The sequence below is a fragment of the Bidens hawaiensis genome, unplaced genomic scaffold (assembly GCF_021521415.1).
Source record: "Bidens hawaiensis isolate Kalapana, Puna unplaced genomic scaffold, B.hawaiensis_p1.1 tig00045927_1, whole genome shotgun sequence".
NCBI classification, from domain to species: domain Eukaryota; kingdom Viridiplantae; phylum Streptophyta; class Magnoliopsida; order Asterales; family Asteraceae; genus Bidens; species Bidens hawaiensis.
In genome coordinates this window covers 108,405-125,185 of record NW_027498164.1, presented here as the reverse complement: position 1 = coordinate 125,185, position 16,781 = coordinate 108,405, and the positions used below count along the sequence as shown (strand labels likewise).

Genomic DNA, 16,781 nt, shown 5'->3' with positions numbered 1-16,781 from the left:
ACGAAAGCAACAGCAGGAACAAGCGAAGCTAGAAACGGGTGTTTTACAATAATCGAATTATGGTTGATATAACCTGCTAACGGCACAATACCAAAACTAACAATAAGCTCCACCTGCCTTATCAGATCTTTCTTCAAGAACTCAGCCAAAATCAACTGTGCAACTTCTAATGTTTCATAAAACTCAGCTTTAAACCAGCCTTTGGTAAACATTTTGTGACCACTAGGCACAGAATTAGATTCTTTTGATAAAACCAGTTTAGTCTCTCCAGAAGCCTGCAATATATCAAAACATCTGATAAGCAAAAATAAAAATATAAATAATTCAAAACCAGGTTTAAAATTTGACATTACATTGTCTTCTTTTAATTCCAACACGAGCTTCAAACCGTTCTTATTAGGCCTAATATAAAATTCTTTCTTTGTCCTGCAAGAAACATTACACAAAATAAGGAACCTAAATCACAGAATGAGAAGTAACAATCAAACACAAATAAACTGACCGGTAAGACAACTCTTCGGGATTTTCAGAGCCAGATGCCCTCAAAGTGAATGAACGAGAGGTCCTTAAACTACAGTCAAAACATCATAATGGCAACTAAACGAGTAAACAAAGTAATATAAAAGAATATGCATCCAAAAACTTGTTAAAAAAAGCATTCCAGGAAGAAATGACACAATATTCATCGGTTAAAACACAACACACTTGACCAAAAAAGCCTATAATCTATTAGGCTTAAAATCCATCAAACATAACAAAATATTCAATAATTCATCCAGTCTAGTACATACATTTTACAACCGGGTAATAATAATCTTCAACATAACCAAATTGGATCTGATGCGTCAAAACAGCAATCAGATGACGTATATATGTCATACCTAATTAGCTTAATTGAATTCTATCATAAGCAATGTAGATCTGATGCATCAACAAATCAAAACAACATAAAATAACCTAAACGAATAAAGTAAAATAATCAGATTACAGTATACGTCAATTATAACAGAAAATCAAACTTACTGACTCAAGTACAAAGTTAATACGAAAAACGCAAACAATCTGATAGAATAATAATTTGTAATGCATCGATTACTATAATCAACAGTAAGACAAAATCAATTATAATAATCACACTACAATATACATCAATAATAACAGAAAATCTAACTTACTAATTACACAAATAAAAAGTTCAGAGAAAACCGTAAACAATACGATAGAATAATCACTTGTAATGCATCGATTCAGTCGATTACTTTATTTAACAGTAACACAAAATCGAGTAAAATAATCAGATTACTGATGACCGTCGTTTGAGTCAATCAAAAACCTAATTATTATAAATAGATAGATCAAGTAGGGTATCGTATCACAAGGAGTATGTGGTCATTGCAATTCGTGTAACATGTTTAATATTATGAAGTAATTGGTTTTAGTGCTGATCACACAAGCAATAGTTTAAATCAAGAGAACTAAGCAACAAACGAACAAGCGAGTTGTAAACGGTTAACAAAGCAAATCACACCCGGGAATTCAAGTAAGCAACCAAACAGTATCTCATGCAACCTAACAGATTTATTATTAACGATTAACTAAAAACTGGTCAACCAGACAAAACCTTAGACGTCAACAATTACTTTACACACGGCACTGGTTATCAAACAGTCCTTGCCAGTGTGACTCAGTTAAGGGTAATTGTACGTTTTATCGTATTCAATCTAACCAAACAGTTATATGACTAATTATCTAGCAACTGGTAATAGATCATTCAGACCAACGTAAACCTAAACCGACCGAACACACAGAAATACTAAACATCAATAATCATATATCAATCATCAATAATCAAAACATAAGTATTCTTAATCACAAGAGAAAAACTGTAAAGAGTTACAAACTATACATCCCGGGTGCGATTCTAGAAGATTAGCCGAGCCTAGACATCATTGAATCTTCGATATGGATGATAGAAATCATATGTAGGATCTTCACACGAGCTAGGATGTTAGAAATCGCCTATAGGACTGCTGGAAATCGTCTCTTGGTTGTAAAAACGGAGTTAGGGTTTTCTAGCATGAAAAATATGCTTAAAACCTAATTTTCCCGTCTTTTGTGTCCATCGCGTATCGCGATAGCCATATGACCATCCCATCGCGTACCGCGACCTAAGAAAGCCTCATTTTTGGATTCCTCTCGTCGAGAAACCCAAAATTCATATATTATGGCTCCCGTAACTCATTTTCTAGCTCAGGATATGCTCGTTTTACTTCAAGGTTGCATTTTGTCAGCCCATCTTGTTCAGTTTTAGCATCGGCTTATGATCACTCATCTATACTCTTCCCGAATCCTTGAAGCACTTCCCAAGACATCAAACAATGCTTCGGTCTTCCCGAGATATCATTCCATGCTTATACAGGTCTCCAACTTAGAATCTTTAACGATCAATTACCTGAAATACAAAAGCACGTATGAAGTACCAAAGTTCTAACAATATATTCAATAAAACTACATAATTAATACGCTAATATATGTACAAAATACCCGACCATCAATTACAATATACATCAATAATAACAGAAAATCAAACTTACATACACAGAGACAAAGTTAATACGAAAAACGCAAACAATCAGATAGAATAATAATTTGTAATGCCTTGAATCAAATTGAATTATCATTTGTAATGTATAGATTCAATTAATTATAATAATTAACTATAACACAAAAATTGAACAGAATTATCATTAGTAACGAATCGATTCAATAGATTATCCTAACACTACAGTTAACGATCTACACGAATCAGGTATAATAATCAGAATTGACGTTAATAACGTACGTCAACATGAACGAATAATTACGTAAACTCAGTCAAAACAGAATACGTCAACATGAACGGATAATCAGAATTGACGTAAACTAATTACGATTCAATATAGCATTAATTGAACTCATAACAAACTGTAAACTCAGTCAAATCAGCAAATAATATTCAAAATAGTTAAATGATGAAGAATAACTTACAAAGTAACACTGCGAGGAGAACGAATTGAATACAGAGCGTTAGACACATAAGGAGTACGACAAAGGGTGATCGGATTAGAGGATATGAAAGAATTCATCTCGGTAACAACTTACAAATGAGAATAAACTGAATTGTGTATTAAATGTATTTAAAAAAAAAGCGGGAAAGTTTGTTACATGTAGTAATATGTTTACATGCCTTTAATCACCTATCAGTGGAGTCCATAAATCAAAACTAAAAGTTAAAAATTAAAACTAATAAACTGGACAAGTTTAATAAAATATAATCGTCGTTACAAGCAACACTTTGTTGAAATATGATTTAAATTAAAAATACTAACTATGAGTAAGATGAATAATATCTTAGTATTAAGTGAGAATGAATAAATTGTGCATTAAAAATGTTTTTTAAGAGCGAGAAATATGTTACATTAGGCTACTAAACTAAATCAAATTTGTAACAAAAAGTATTATAAATATGGTTAGTAAACCATATTTGTGACATAAAGTAAATTTTAAAATTTAAATAAAAACATCATAATAAAGAAAAACAAAAATAATAATAGTATATAAGGCACGTTACACAAAAAATTAAACCATATTACACCAAAAAAAGAACTTCAAATAGAATTTAAATAAAAAAGATTAACCATAAGTAACAAAAACATAAGATAATAAACAAGAAACCTAATCAAACTCAAAAAATAAATCATCATGAAAAATAAAAAAACACTTGGACTGATAAATAAAGGAAAATGGTTTAGAACAATAAACATTTTCACATTATCATTCCAAGCACCAAGCCAAATCCCTGACTTCTGACCAGGTGGAAAGACTGGTTCAATAGGTTTCAAAGACTGGTGAATGGAAGACTGGTTATAAACCATGATTAATAATAAACAAACACAAAAAACGTAGACAAAAATGATTAAAAATGAAGAGAGAAGACGGAGAGTTTTGCAGAGAATATGGAAATAAAACCCTAAACGTTAACAGCTGCTTTATATATCGACATGTGTTGTGTTGCTAGTCTGCTCTTTTGGTCCCAAAGCCCATGCCCATCAAACTTAAGTCCAAAGCCCAGCCCATTATCTTTTAAATTGATATTTGACCATTCTTAAAATAAAAAAATACCAACTTAAAAGGCTTAACAATTATAATTCTTATACTTGCAAATTCCCGTGTAAAACGCAATGTAATTTTTATCTTTTAAACCACCATGAATTTCAATTTAAGCAACTTATTTTGGTTTGAATTTTATATAAAAAGGTGATAAAGCGAAAGGAAGTGGCTATTCAAAAGTTTAGGTTTGGGTAATATCACTAGGTGGATTAGGTCTCACGATATCAGACTATTATGAGAGTATCCTAGAGGTTTTGCCCGTGTTTGTTGTTAAACAAAAGTGACTATTTGCTCACGAGTTTATTTGTTACTGCTAATAATCTTCTAAGGGATTAATTCAAAAGATGACTATATGACCGAGATTGTTTCCTATTTGTTTTCATGTCTTCAGTTTATCATTATATTCATTATCTTGTAATTCAAAGTCAATTTAAGGTGTTGCCCTCTTCAAATAAAGTATAAGTTTTTGTGGATTCATAGTCTTGTGTACCTTCATGTCCTCACCATAACTCGGCGAGACATTCAATATGTAAATATGTAGTGAACTTGATTAGTTGTTTCATGTTTAATCCTACTTAAGTACATTATGCGGCCACGAATGTCGTCTTATAAATTAGAATACTTGCCAAAGACTCTATGCCATGGGGTTTGGTACAATAATGGAGGTAGAGGTTATTTTGAATTTTTTACCGGTAGTGATTTTACAAGAGGTTGAACAATAGAAAAGCTCATCGAGTTATATTTTCTTTCAAGATATAGTAAAAGATGAAGAAATTGTGTCGGAACATTGCGGGTCTAAGAGAAGAGTTATCTAACATTGTAACAAAGCCTTTGGAATATGAAATATTTAGAGATTTGCTTAGTTAAAGCCAAACTTGAGATTAATGGAGTTGGTGACATATCCTATAGAACGTCTTACCTCAAAATAGCGAAACAATCTATTAGGAACTGTAATACATGCCTCAAAAATTTCAAATGGACAACCCATGTCGCTTTTCACCATCACGCGAAAGCGTCCATTCAATAAGTGCGTCTCTCGAGCCAATGGCGAGCTTGTGGATTTCATCATCTCAATTATTATTTTACATATAGCAATTGAAAGATTTGGTGCTGCTAAGTCCCAGTTGGTCCACTTGGCGGCACCAAATTGTCCAACGACATTTTGTTTTTTGTTTTTATGTTTTTTGTATTACTCCTAGGATAATGAAAATCAATCGAATGCGAATTCTGTTTTGTTCTATTTTTGCTCTAGTTCTGGTACCGCAATCAACATGACGAAACTAACTGGATTCATTTATAGTCGTTGCATTTTGTTTTAAATTTGGTACCGTAACCAACGTAACGAAAACCGACCGAATGTCAATTTTGTTTGTTTTTTTTTGTTTTAGTTCCGGTACAGTAACAAACAGAATTGAGACCGACCAAATTTGCGTTGACTCACTGCCTCAACGCTCGGGATCGACAGCGCTCAGGTCTTCCCAACACCCAAGTTTTACTGATTAACGCCACCTCATTGGTCCCACCTCAATTTTCCATTTCTATAATTTTGCTTTATTTTTGGTTTTTAATTTTAGTATCGTAACGCATGTAATCAAAATCGACCGAATTTGCATCGACTTACCGTCTCTACGCTTGAGTTTATCACTACTCGGGTGTTACAAACCGTCTCGGCGCTTTCGAGTATAATACTAGTTTCTCCTATTATAGAATCGAACTTTCGATTTTGATTTTGACTTTGACTCTCGACACAATAAGCAAAAACTTTTACAAAACTTTTATGATTTAACATTTTAAAAATTTTGATGATAAAAATGACTATACGCGTATAAACACCGACACAAGAGTGACTATCATCCACCGTGTCCACACTCACACTACACCTGTCACTCTCACCGACGTGACGTCACCAAGGGGCCCGTAGCCACTTCACATCTGCATCATCCTCTGCTTTAAATACCTCCATTCGCTACCGTGTACCGACGCCACACCCGATCAAATCAAATCCATCGGAGAAGATATAGATAGCATGGCAGCAGCAACGAGAGTAGATCTGGACGGTAATCCGATTAAGCCGTTAACAATATGCATGATCGGTGCCGGTGGATTCATCGGCTCACATTTGTGCGAGAACCTGATGTCCGAGACTAACCACACTGTGTTGGCTGTTGACGTTTATAATGATAAGATTAAGCATCTGCTTGAACCGGACTCTCTTCCTTGGACCGGACGCATTCAGTTCCACCGGCTCAATATTAAGAACGATTCTCGCCTTGAAGGCCTTATCAAATGCTCCGATCTGGTAAATTTATATATTATATAATAATGCTTGTGCTAATTTACTGGTTTATGTGAAGTTAATTTTAAGTTTTATAGTGTTTAATATCATTATTTAACCGTCTGTTATTTATCGTTTTGGATCTGAATTATCACATATGATTGCTTATTTATCAATGTGTTTAATACTTTAATCCGGTAACGGTATTTTGATTGTTTGATAATTGAAGTTTATAGAGTGTAGTAATATATAAGGTGTAATTGACTGTTGGCGAATTACTGAGATCGTATTCGCTTCGATCGGATTCGTCTAATTTTATTCTGTTTCACTGTCTGTATTTTTGTGTTTGTGATATTAATAGCGTTAGATCTGCATTATCAGTTTATCACATTTGATTGCTTATTTATCAATTTGTGAGTGAGATTTGGTTTATGTGTAGTTATTTATAAGTTTCATAGTGTTTAATAGCTTAATGTAGTGAAATAATGTAGAAAATGTTATTGACTGTTGCCTAATACCTTAACGCGTATCTGTCTCATCGATTGGTTGATTTTTATGCAATTTGGTTAAGCGTGTGTATCTCTGTCTGATCTGTCTGATCGATTGATTGATTTTTGTGCAATTTGATTTATGCTGTTTATTTGATTTGATGATTTTTGTATCTGTGAGTGAGAATTGGTTTTTGTGAAGTTATTTTAAGTTTCAAGTTGTTATTCACTGTTGCCTAATTGCTGAGATCGTATTCGATAACGAGTATCTGTCTCAAGGATTGATTCTTTGTTGCAATTTGATTTATTTATAATATTTGTTTTGGCATTTAGACGGTGAATCTAGCTGCGATCTGCACACCTGCGGATTACAATACTCGTCCTCTTGATACAATTTACAGCAATTTCATTGATGCACTCCCGGTGGTATGATTTACATTTAAACTGTTCTACTGCTTAGGATTTTTTATTATATGAAGCGATTGATTTGTAAATCGTGGTGTGTCATCTTTGCATATTAGGTTAAGTACTGTTCGGAGAATAACAAGCGGCTCATTCACTTTTCCACTTGTGAAGTGTATGGGAAAACTATTGGTAGCTTTCTTCCACAAGATAGTCCCCTGCGACAGGTAAGGATTCAAATAAAATGTTAAGGATACATGTTAGTTAGAATTAGTTACAAATAGTTAGTTGGTTGGTTCTGTTGTTAGTCTCGTTAACTCCGGTATAAATAGGTTATTCATCTTGTATCATAATTTGTCAACCATAATCACAGTGTTTCTCATTTTCAATATTGCCTCCACATACTAGTTTGTATTAGATGAATCTCTGTTTATACAATGTTTACAATGAATGTTGTTCATTTTCTTATACCATCTGCAGGATCCTGCTTATTATATTCTCAAAGAAGATACTTCCCCTTGCATTTTTGGCTCAATTGAGAAACAAAGGTGGTCTTATGCATGCGCAAAACAGTTGATCGAGAGGCTCATCTATGGTGATCATACTTGCTTTTTGGCTCGTTTACTCGTTTAGTGATAGTATCCAATGTGACATCATCTCATTGGTTTGATTTTCATTGCAGCTGAGGGTGCGGAAAATGGGCTAGAGTTCACCATTGTGAGGCCTTTCAATTGGATTGGCCCGAGAATGGATTTTATTCCTGGGATTGATGGTCCCAGTGAAGGTGTTCCAAGGGTTCTTGCATGCTTTAGCAATGTATGTTTAATTCCATCTTTGAGTTTTAAGTTTATACATAATATTAACTATTTTAATATTTTTTCCCCCAAATTGTTTCAGAATCTGCTCAGGCGTGAGCCTTTGAAGCTAGTGGATGGTGGTCAATCACAAAGAACCTTTGTTTATATTAAGGATGCTATTGAAGCAGTTCATTTGATGATTGTATGTTACGCCCTTGATTTTATTTGTTCTAATGTTTTCTTAATTAGGATTTATTTTATCAGCTACTGTTATTTTTCAGGAAAATCCTGCTAGAGCTAATGGTCATATCTTCAATGTGGGTAACCCTAACAATGAAGTTACAGTTAGACAACTTGCTGAAATGATGACCAAGGTTAGATAATCTTTTCATTCGGGACAGGGTACTCCCATTAACCAAATCTGGTTACCTACATCAAAACCGAACATATTAATCTATTGCGTAATCTAATAACTAATAGTCTATTGAAGTTACAAATTTGAAATTATTGAAGTTATAGAATTGTCAAAAGTGTAGTTGAGTAGATATTTCAATTCGTTTTTGAGGTGGGTTAAAGATCAGGTTTCAGGGAGGCTTGTAAACAAACCGAGGTTTAATGAACCATTCATTGTCGTTCATTGGGATGTTCGTGTTTTTAATAAACAAATGCTCATGGAAAAAACTTTTGTCCATATAGTCAAATGAACGAATATAGACACAAACACATGTTCGTGAACTGTCACGAGTTTAAATTCATGTATGTTCATTCGTTTACGTTCGTTGATGTTTTACATTCGTTAATATATCCATTTAGATTATTCAGGCCCATTACAATTTAGTCTAGTTTTAGTAACTTCTTAGGACCGACAAATTGTTGTTCATGTCTACTTTGAGCTTGTTTTAGCTCGGTTATTTTCGTTTATCTACATTTAGTTATGCTCGTTCGTTTATGCTGTTAACAAATGAATACAACAGACACGAACATGTTCTTTTTCTATACGAATGAACGCAAACAAGAAAACCTCGTCCGTTTAATGTTTGTGTTCGATTGTTTGTTCGGTTAAAGTAAAACGAACGAACATGCTCCGTTCAGTTCGTTTACAGACCTACTTTCACGTAATGAGAATCCCTATGTGTATACGGTATACCCGCTAACCTATGCTTGAAGTTTGCTAAAAAATGATTCTCACCTGACAGGTATATGCAAAAGTAAGTGGAGAAGATTCAATAGAGACCCCAACCATTGATGTAAGTTCCAAAGAGTTTTATGGTGAAGGTTATGATGACAGTGACAAGAGAATTCCAGACATGACAATCATAAACAAACAATTAGGTACTATGCAAACACCATAACCTTATCTCTTAAGTGATGTTAAACAGATTAAATAAATCAATTGGTATATCATATATGTTTGTTGTGCAGGGTGGGACCCAAAGACCTCACTTTGGGACTTGTTGGAATCCACACTTACATACCAACATAGGACATATGCTGAAGCGGTCAGGCAATCGATTGCGAAACCACTAGCCAGTTGAAAGGGTGGAAATAAGGTGCTTCTTGAATGTTTTTAAGCTGTGTGTGTATTGGTTCATTTTAGTCTTTCGCCTTTATTTTTCCGTGTCTAAAAGTGGTTGTCTGATTAATAGTTGCTAGGGGACTTGCACCTCCAATGTGTAGTAGAATTGGCTCAATGCTTACTTTTCAAGTTCAGTTTTGCCTTTTGTTTATCTTTTCAGTCGTCAGTCTTTTGTTTAATAAATTATTATTACTGCATGTGTTTACATTGTGAGTGCGAGTATCAACATTTCTGCAAACACTAGTTTGCATCAGCTAGAACTCGTACTCTAGTTTTCTGCCGAATTGTTCATTTTAACAACCATTGACGCCAGCCACGAGCCTTCCGGTTGCCATTAGACAAACCTGGGTGGGCTGTGGTCTTTCTCAAAACAAAATCGAGGATAACAATTTAGCAAATGTAGGTTAATTGGGTTTTATTAAGAAGAGGCATAACACCTAAAAGTACTTGCTCTTGAACTACCATGAAATTAGAAATTTTTATACGTTTGCTAGACCACGGAAAGAAACATTTGGTCATTAACTAATATCTTGAGGCAAAAATTTGTATTTCCAAACAATATGTTTCTACTTCTTTTTTTGTTAATTGTATTTTCTAAACATCTTGAAGCAAAAAAATATAAGAATCATTACTTACAATCATATTAAATAATTACAAGGCAAAATTAATATTTGGCAAATCTATGTAAACAAAAAAAAAAAAAAAAAAGATATCGATTTGATGTTTTGAGTGGTATAATAAAATTACAGTCTATAATAATAGGAGATGCTATATTTGGCACAGCAGTACCATTCCATGTTCCACCATCATGACCGCTACCACTACGGTTCACCCTCATCACTCAATCGTTTTCACTCAATATCAAACCTCAAAAGGCAAATAGGTTTTGGAAATAAAAATGTTTATTTTTCTAAAAAAATGTCAAATTAACAAAATGTAATTAATATAAAACCAACTAAACACTTATACAAAAAACTAAAATAGTAAAACTTTATCAACTTGTTTTGTAATAGTTTCAAAATCACGTATTTAAAAAACTCAATACCTTTTTAAAATAAACAAACTTAAACTTTATATCAATTTGTGAACTGTTATTATTATATCTATTTAATATTACTAAGTTTGGAGAGGATTCACACCACAACAAACTCATGCACATTCATTAGATCAACAATGGAAGAGACTAATATCACCTTAGACGATCATGATATTTAAACTATATTCTAGCTAAATCATTTTCTCAACATAAATAAAAACATAACTTTTAATTTTAAAGTATTGTCATACCAAAGTATAATATCTGATATGCAAGATAGTGAGAATCCAAATAAAACTAGAGTACCATAAACAATAGAACCAAATCAACCCCTCTTAATATCTCTCTAGTCACTTTCTTATAATAATTTCCTTCTTGAAGAATAGAAATGAACCGAAATCTCAATCCGATTCCGTGAAATCAGCATCATTGCATCCACTCGAGTCAAAGAACTCGTCATCACAACCAACCCACGGGTTCCGATAATACTGGATCCTTTCACACATCTCTCCAAGGTCACCATCCAACTCCACATTCCAACTCCCTTGAATGTCAAGATAAGTGATCGCCTTACAATTTGTGATAATTTCAGACAGACCCGAGTCACTAAACCGACCGAAACAGAGCTCGAGATGCTGCAAATGTGGCATGGTGTGAGCAATGGTCGTGGCCTCGGAATCATCAGCAGCTAGCAAACCGGTATCAAGCGGAGGCATGTTTCGTTTCAAGTGAACCAGTGACTTGCATTGGTGACCGAACAATGCGAGTCCTTTGCTTGTGATCTTGAGGCAGTGGCTCACATCCAAGACTTTGAGATTTGGGAGTGGTTTCATGTGCTTGATTAGCATTTGGTCAGTGATGTCAGCCATTGGCATTTGTAGCACTTTCAGAAAATCCCCACTGAAAAAGAGACATAAAATAGGAGAATATTAAATTATGGAGTAAACAATAGTTTCTAACTTTCTATAATCCTGTTCAATAATAATTGGTATAAAGATATAATATATTAAATTTCAAAATTCAAATTGGTAAACAAACTTGTTGTCACAATCTTATAAAATAATGTTACATGGAACTTGCAACACTACTATATATCCATTTACAATGCCAATTTGTTTAATTTGCAAGTATGTGACCAGGCATAATGGTGGGCTGGAGCTTGCTGGACCGGGCCCAAAAGTGAGTATACTCAAAGTTAGGAGCTTTCATATAAAGCACATGTATGAGATACATAAGCATGAATTTGCAAGAAATATCCGAATTGGTCACTTTTGATGTGAAGTTCCCAATATAAAGATTAAAAAGTAATGTTTTAAATTTGGTAAACATGAAACTTGCGACGCACTCCATCTATTTAGATGCTCGAAATGTGTAATTTCTAGCATTTTGCAATATGTTATCCACACTTTATAAAATGATTATAAACACTCAGTAACTTATACACTAATAATAATAATAATAATAATAATAATAATAATAATAATCGAACCAAGAACAAAATCAATCACAAAATTCGGAGATTGGGATTTATATATTTATCCAAATTCATCTCATCAAATCATCAAAGAAGTCAAGAACAACCCAAATGTTGAAACACATACACAATAACAATCAGCAAATTAAAAAATAATAGAAACCAAGAACAAATATTGCAAAAAACAGAGATTGGAATCATATTATTTATCCAAACTCATATCATCAATGATCAAACCAAGAACAAACCACATTTAAAAATAATTAATAATAATATTAGTAATATCAATATATCCAAACTCATTGTCATATTAATTATCATCAAATGATCAAACCAACAACAATAATCATATATATATTATTAGTTAGTGTTCAAGTAACAACATACATATATACATAACATACCAATGAGCCGCAAAGAAGAAGCTAGATTGACCCATCCGGTAAGCCGCGAGTCGCTGCACCATAAACTTACTCCGTCTGACCAACTTCTTCACCACCCGGTCCACCTCACCACTGTCACTCCGACCACGACACCAAATCAACCTCCGACCAACAGTACGGCCCAGCCACCACCCTTTGCACACACGTGGCACTCTGCTCATCATCTCCTCAACCGACATTCGCTTGAATATTAACGCCAGAATCTCAGGGTTCATACCCTCCCACCGCCGCCACTCCGCTGTCACCGGCTGATGTTATGGCCGGTTTTTTGAGCATTGTGTAATTTGTGGGTTGGTCACTCAGTCATCATTGGGTCGTTTTTGATATTATGGCAGAGGTGAGAGTGTGAGAGAGTGTGTTTTTGTGACACGTGGCAGGTGGGTAATCTGACGGCTGCTAATCATTTAGTTGGATTTTAAATGATATTTTTTTTTAAATGTTTTGTTCATACATTTTGTGTTGTGGTGATGATACTGTGATAGTGACATGCTGTCACTTGTTAAGTTGTTAAATTATTTATTATATTGGTTTGTGTATTTATATAAGTTTCTTACAACATAAGTAAGTTATTTTAACTGGTTAAATTTTGTATAACTTCTTTTCTTTTAAACGATCAACAAAACGAAAGTCCGTTAACTAATAAAACTTTACGAGACGCCTCTTGAAAGATACTAGAGGTGCACAAACCGGGTATTTTTTAGGAACAGGGAATCAGGTAGGAACTTGTTTCAGATATGGTTAACAAAAACAAAACCAGACCGGTTTTACCAGGTTTTTTTCGGGTTCGAGTAGAGTAGGGTCGGGTTTTGACCGGGTATTTCCGGTTCCGGGGAGAAATCCTATACCTGAACATACCCGTGGGTCGAGTACGAGTATGAACCGATTCCAGGTCAGGTACACCGGGTATGATCTGGCCCGAAACAGGGTATTTTTTGTGCACCTCTGATGAAAATCATGTACAAATGTCAAAAAACTACCCTTTTACAAATGCATAAAATTAAAACCTTACCTTTATAATACTTTTTAAGCCAAGTTTAGTTACCACTCTTTAATATTAATTTATTAAATAGTGTATTAAATGACGTACACTATTATGCTAACTAGTTTTATTTAGCATATGTTATAATCAAGGTTATTACTTTTTAGTCTGGATTTTTTTATTGGGACGAGTCTTCAAAATGATTTGTATATAATTTAATTGTATCAGGCCAATGAAAAACCAACTTCATAAAAATACAAGAGTCTTTCTTGGGTAGTTGGGTGATAAACTAAATTTGCTTACAAAATGAGAGGTCCTAACGGAAATAATAACGATAATAATACAAGTATTAATAATATTTATTTATGTATTAACAAAAGACAAAATATAAGTAGGACAAAAAGAGAATTGTGGTGACACATTTAGCAGAGGAGCATCATTATTTTGTACAAAATGCCATCCCACCATCAACCAACATCCTGTCCCTTTATTCCACCACCACCATGGTACACCCTTATCAAGTTATCATCTCTAATTCTATCATTAATAAACTTAAGAAACAAAATTATAGCCTTTAGGAAATCAAATATGTGTCATTGAAATGTATCGATAATGTGTTTTTCTTTTATAGTTAAAAAAAAATTATACATACTTTAATTATAAAATTGTACTCAAATATGGAGAAAATCGTATGCATTATAGAGTTGAGAAATACAAGAACAAAATGCATACGATTGATATGTGGTTCAACTACCAATCAAGTGCCCCATTCGTTGATTATGTTTAACGAGACGAACTAAAAAAGAATCGCAATCGATGAAACAGCTTGACCGTAAACTATTGTGTGATGTTAGAGCAACATTAATCAAATGTACACACCCTCAAATATTTAAGTTATATTTAAGCAACAATTAAATTCATTGTATATAACTGACCATTATTTCAAAACAAGTTTATAAAACACATTTTTAATACACTTTTATATCAATTGTTTTTTTTTAAACAACCAACAAAAATGATTATACTATAAGGGCAAGCAAAACGCTAAACAGCCAAAACCCAAATCCTTAACACCATAAAAAAAATACAACATAACACTTTAATTTATAAATACTAACTGTATTAAAACGAGTCTAACACCTTGTAGACTTGGCAAGTTAAGAAGTTGTAATTAAAATAAAGTTCAAAGTAGAGTTTGAACCCCTAACTTAACATTATTCATCACTCATTATTAATATGCGTCATTGTCTGAAAATCTAAAAACGATTTTTAATATTATACATCACATAAGAAAAACAAGAATAATTTCGACCTTGGGCATCTAGATTTGTGATACAAACAATTATATATTTTCAATCTTTTAAGTTGATAGAGAAACTTAATATTTCTAATTGATATTTAATAAGTTTCTCAAATATAAACAAAAATGTTTGGAAAGTATATTATTTTTTTAAGGAACGAATGCATTTCGATAACGGCACTCTAACTGTTCTACAAAATACCTCACTCGCATAAAACACACCACTCCCTTATCATTACCAAGTGTTAGTCATGTATTCAGATTACTCATTCATCAATATGCACACCTACGAAATATACTAAGAGCTAGCAGCGTAGTTTATTGCCCGTTTGCATTCTATTTCGATGTAAAAAACTAATAATAAATGAATAAATAAATACTAAAAGTTAGCCATGTGTGTGTGTGAATCGATTTAAGTTGTAGTGGTGGTTGTGTTTTACCCTTTTTACTTTTGTAGATATTAGGAATTGACTCAAAAGTAAAAGAATTTCAAAGCATTCATGTGTATTTTTCTTCAATTTATGACTATTTTCCTATTTCGTCTTGACATTGATTTTTTTAAATACCGGACCATAACTTTTTAGTTGCTAGTATAGGAAAAGACTTAAAGATACGATTATTGCTTTTTAAGTGTTACCATCTATCTTTTGAGTTTATTGAAATTCAATTCACACTTGATCAAGAAGAACATGTTCTTCAGAAAATTAGAAGTTAGTAAAGCATGGGTATTTGGTGGATTAATTATTTAGCTAGATCAGTAATGCATTAGTAATCAATTAGCTCTTGCCCAATCGAATTTCGGGATCGGGGTGTATGATTTCATGTTAGAAAATGATCATAGCAAATTTTGTAGTAGTTTTTGGATTTCGTATATGACAGGATATCTTTATGAATAACAGATAATGCGCTTACAGCTTATCACCAAACCGCTAATCGGGTAAGACAAGAAATTTCAAAAAAGAAGAGTCTAGTATGTGGCATTCGTAAATAAGCGAGTATTAGTCAAAACAAGTCATTTGTGTTCAATTCGAAAGGGGTCAACTAAGTTGACCCGAAACACATAGGCGACTATTCACTCAAGCCTCATTTGACATGTTTCCTTTCAAACAAATTTAATCTTACAAATTTATTCTAACCTTTTAGGAATGCTGACCCATTTGACTCGTATAAACTCGATTAATATGATGTCATGTTATTGTTTGAATTGATGAGCCCAAACATTGTTACAACTTACAACCCATTAATGTTTTATAGTAATATGTTTGTTAGTAAACCTGATTAAACCAAGTATACGAAGCTCATGCTCTAATAACATGGAAAAAATAAAAATGGAGATGCGGGGTATCGATCCCCGTACCTCTTGCATGCTAAGCGAGCGCTCTACCATCTGAGCTACATCCCCTTTATGAATACTTCCATTGTTGTATGAAAACATATTCACATTTTTGTTAGCAACACATGAGTATCATGTATCTGTATTTATGATAATTTATTTGAACTACTGTGATTGATCTACCTATATTTATGTTTTATATTTTAACCTTTTGAATTAATGAGTTAAACTATTTTATTAAACGGGTCAACCCGAACATAACCAATTTAACTAACAGATCCGATAAGTCAATTTGCACACTGCATGTTTATTAAAAATTAAAAGCATGTTAGTCATGAGTCATGACAACCAAAAATCTTATCCGTTTCATGTTGAGTTGGAAATTATCAACCCTTAGGTAAAGTGGTGAACCGGTATATTAGATTATTATGATCATTCTATTATATATACACCTCAAGTAATAACTTTAAATAGATTGTGATGGCTATTACACCTTATGATATTTGGCTCCTTATTGAGTTATTGTGTT

General features: G+C 33.2%; 1 protein-coding gene, 1 non-coding gene and 1 pseudogene across 2 annotated transcripts; 1 reads left to right on the top strand and 2 right to left on the bottom strand.

Annotated features, from left to right (window-relative positions):
* The first annotated feature begins 5,992 nt into the window (after positions 1 to 5,992).
* Positions 5,993 to 9,840, top strand: LOC143595983 (UDP-D-apiose/UDP-D-xylose synthase 2-like). Its single transcript, XM_077074867.1, has 9 exons — positions 5,993 to 6,448; positions 7,246 to 7,338; positions 7,434 to 7,541; positions 7,795 to 7,909; positions 7,997 to 8,130; positions 8,212 to 8,313; positions 8,393 to 8,485; positions 9,308 to 9,443; positions 9,534 to 9,840. Exons 1-9 carry the CDS (start codon positions 6,176 to 6,178, stop codon positions 9,644 to 9,646), a joined length of 1,167 nt encoding a protein of 388 aa, XP_076930982.1. The 5' UTR covers positions 5,993 to 6,175; the 3' UTR covers positions 9,647 to 9,840.
* Positions 9,841 to 11,002: 1,162 nt separating this feature from the next.
* On the bottom strand, positions 11,003 to 16,354 carry LOC143595975 (F-box protein FBW2-like; annotated as a pseudogene).
* On the bottom strand, positions 16,249 to 16,321 carry TRNAA-AGC (transfer RNA alanine (anticodon AGC)). Its single transcript has one exon. It is a non-coding gene; the product is annotated as a tRNA-Ala (tRNA).
* Positions 16,355 to 16,781: the final 427 nt, after the last annotated feature.

What these genes read in the sequence shown, in the direction of transcription:
- LOC143595983 (XM_077074867.1), top strand. Translation starts at nt 6,176, where the DNA reads ATGGCAGCAGCAACGAGAGTAGATCTGGACGGTAATCCGATTAAGCCG. An exon ending in TTCTTGCATGCTTTAGCAAT is followed by an intron (nt 8,131 to 8,211) that starts GTATGTTTAATT and finishes AAATTGTTTCAG; the next exon opens with AATCTGCTCAGGCGTGAGCC. An exon ending in TTGCTGAAATGATGACCAAG is followed by an intron (nt 8,486 to 9,307) that starts GTTAGATAATCT and finishes CTCACCTGACAG; the next exon opens with GTATATGCAAAAGTAAGTGG.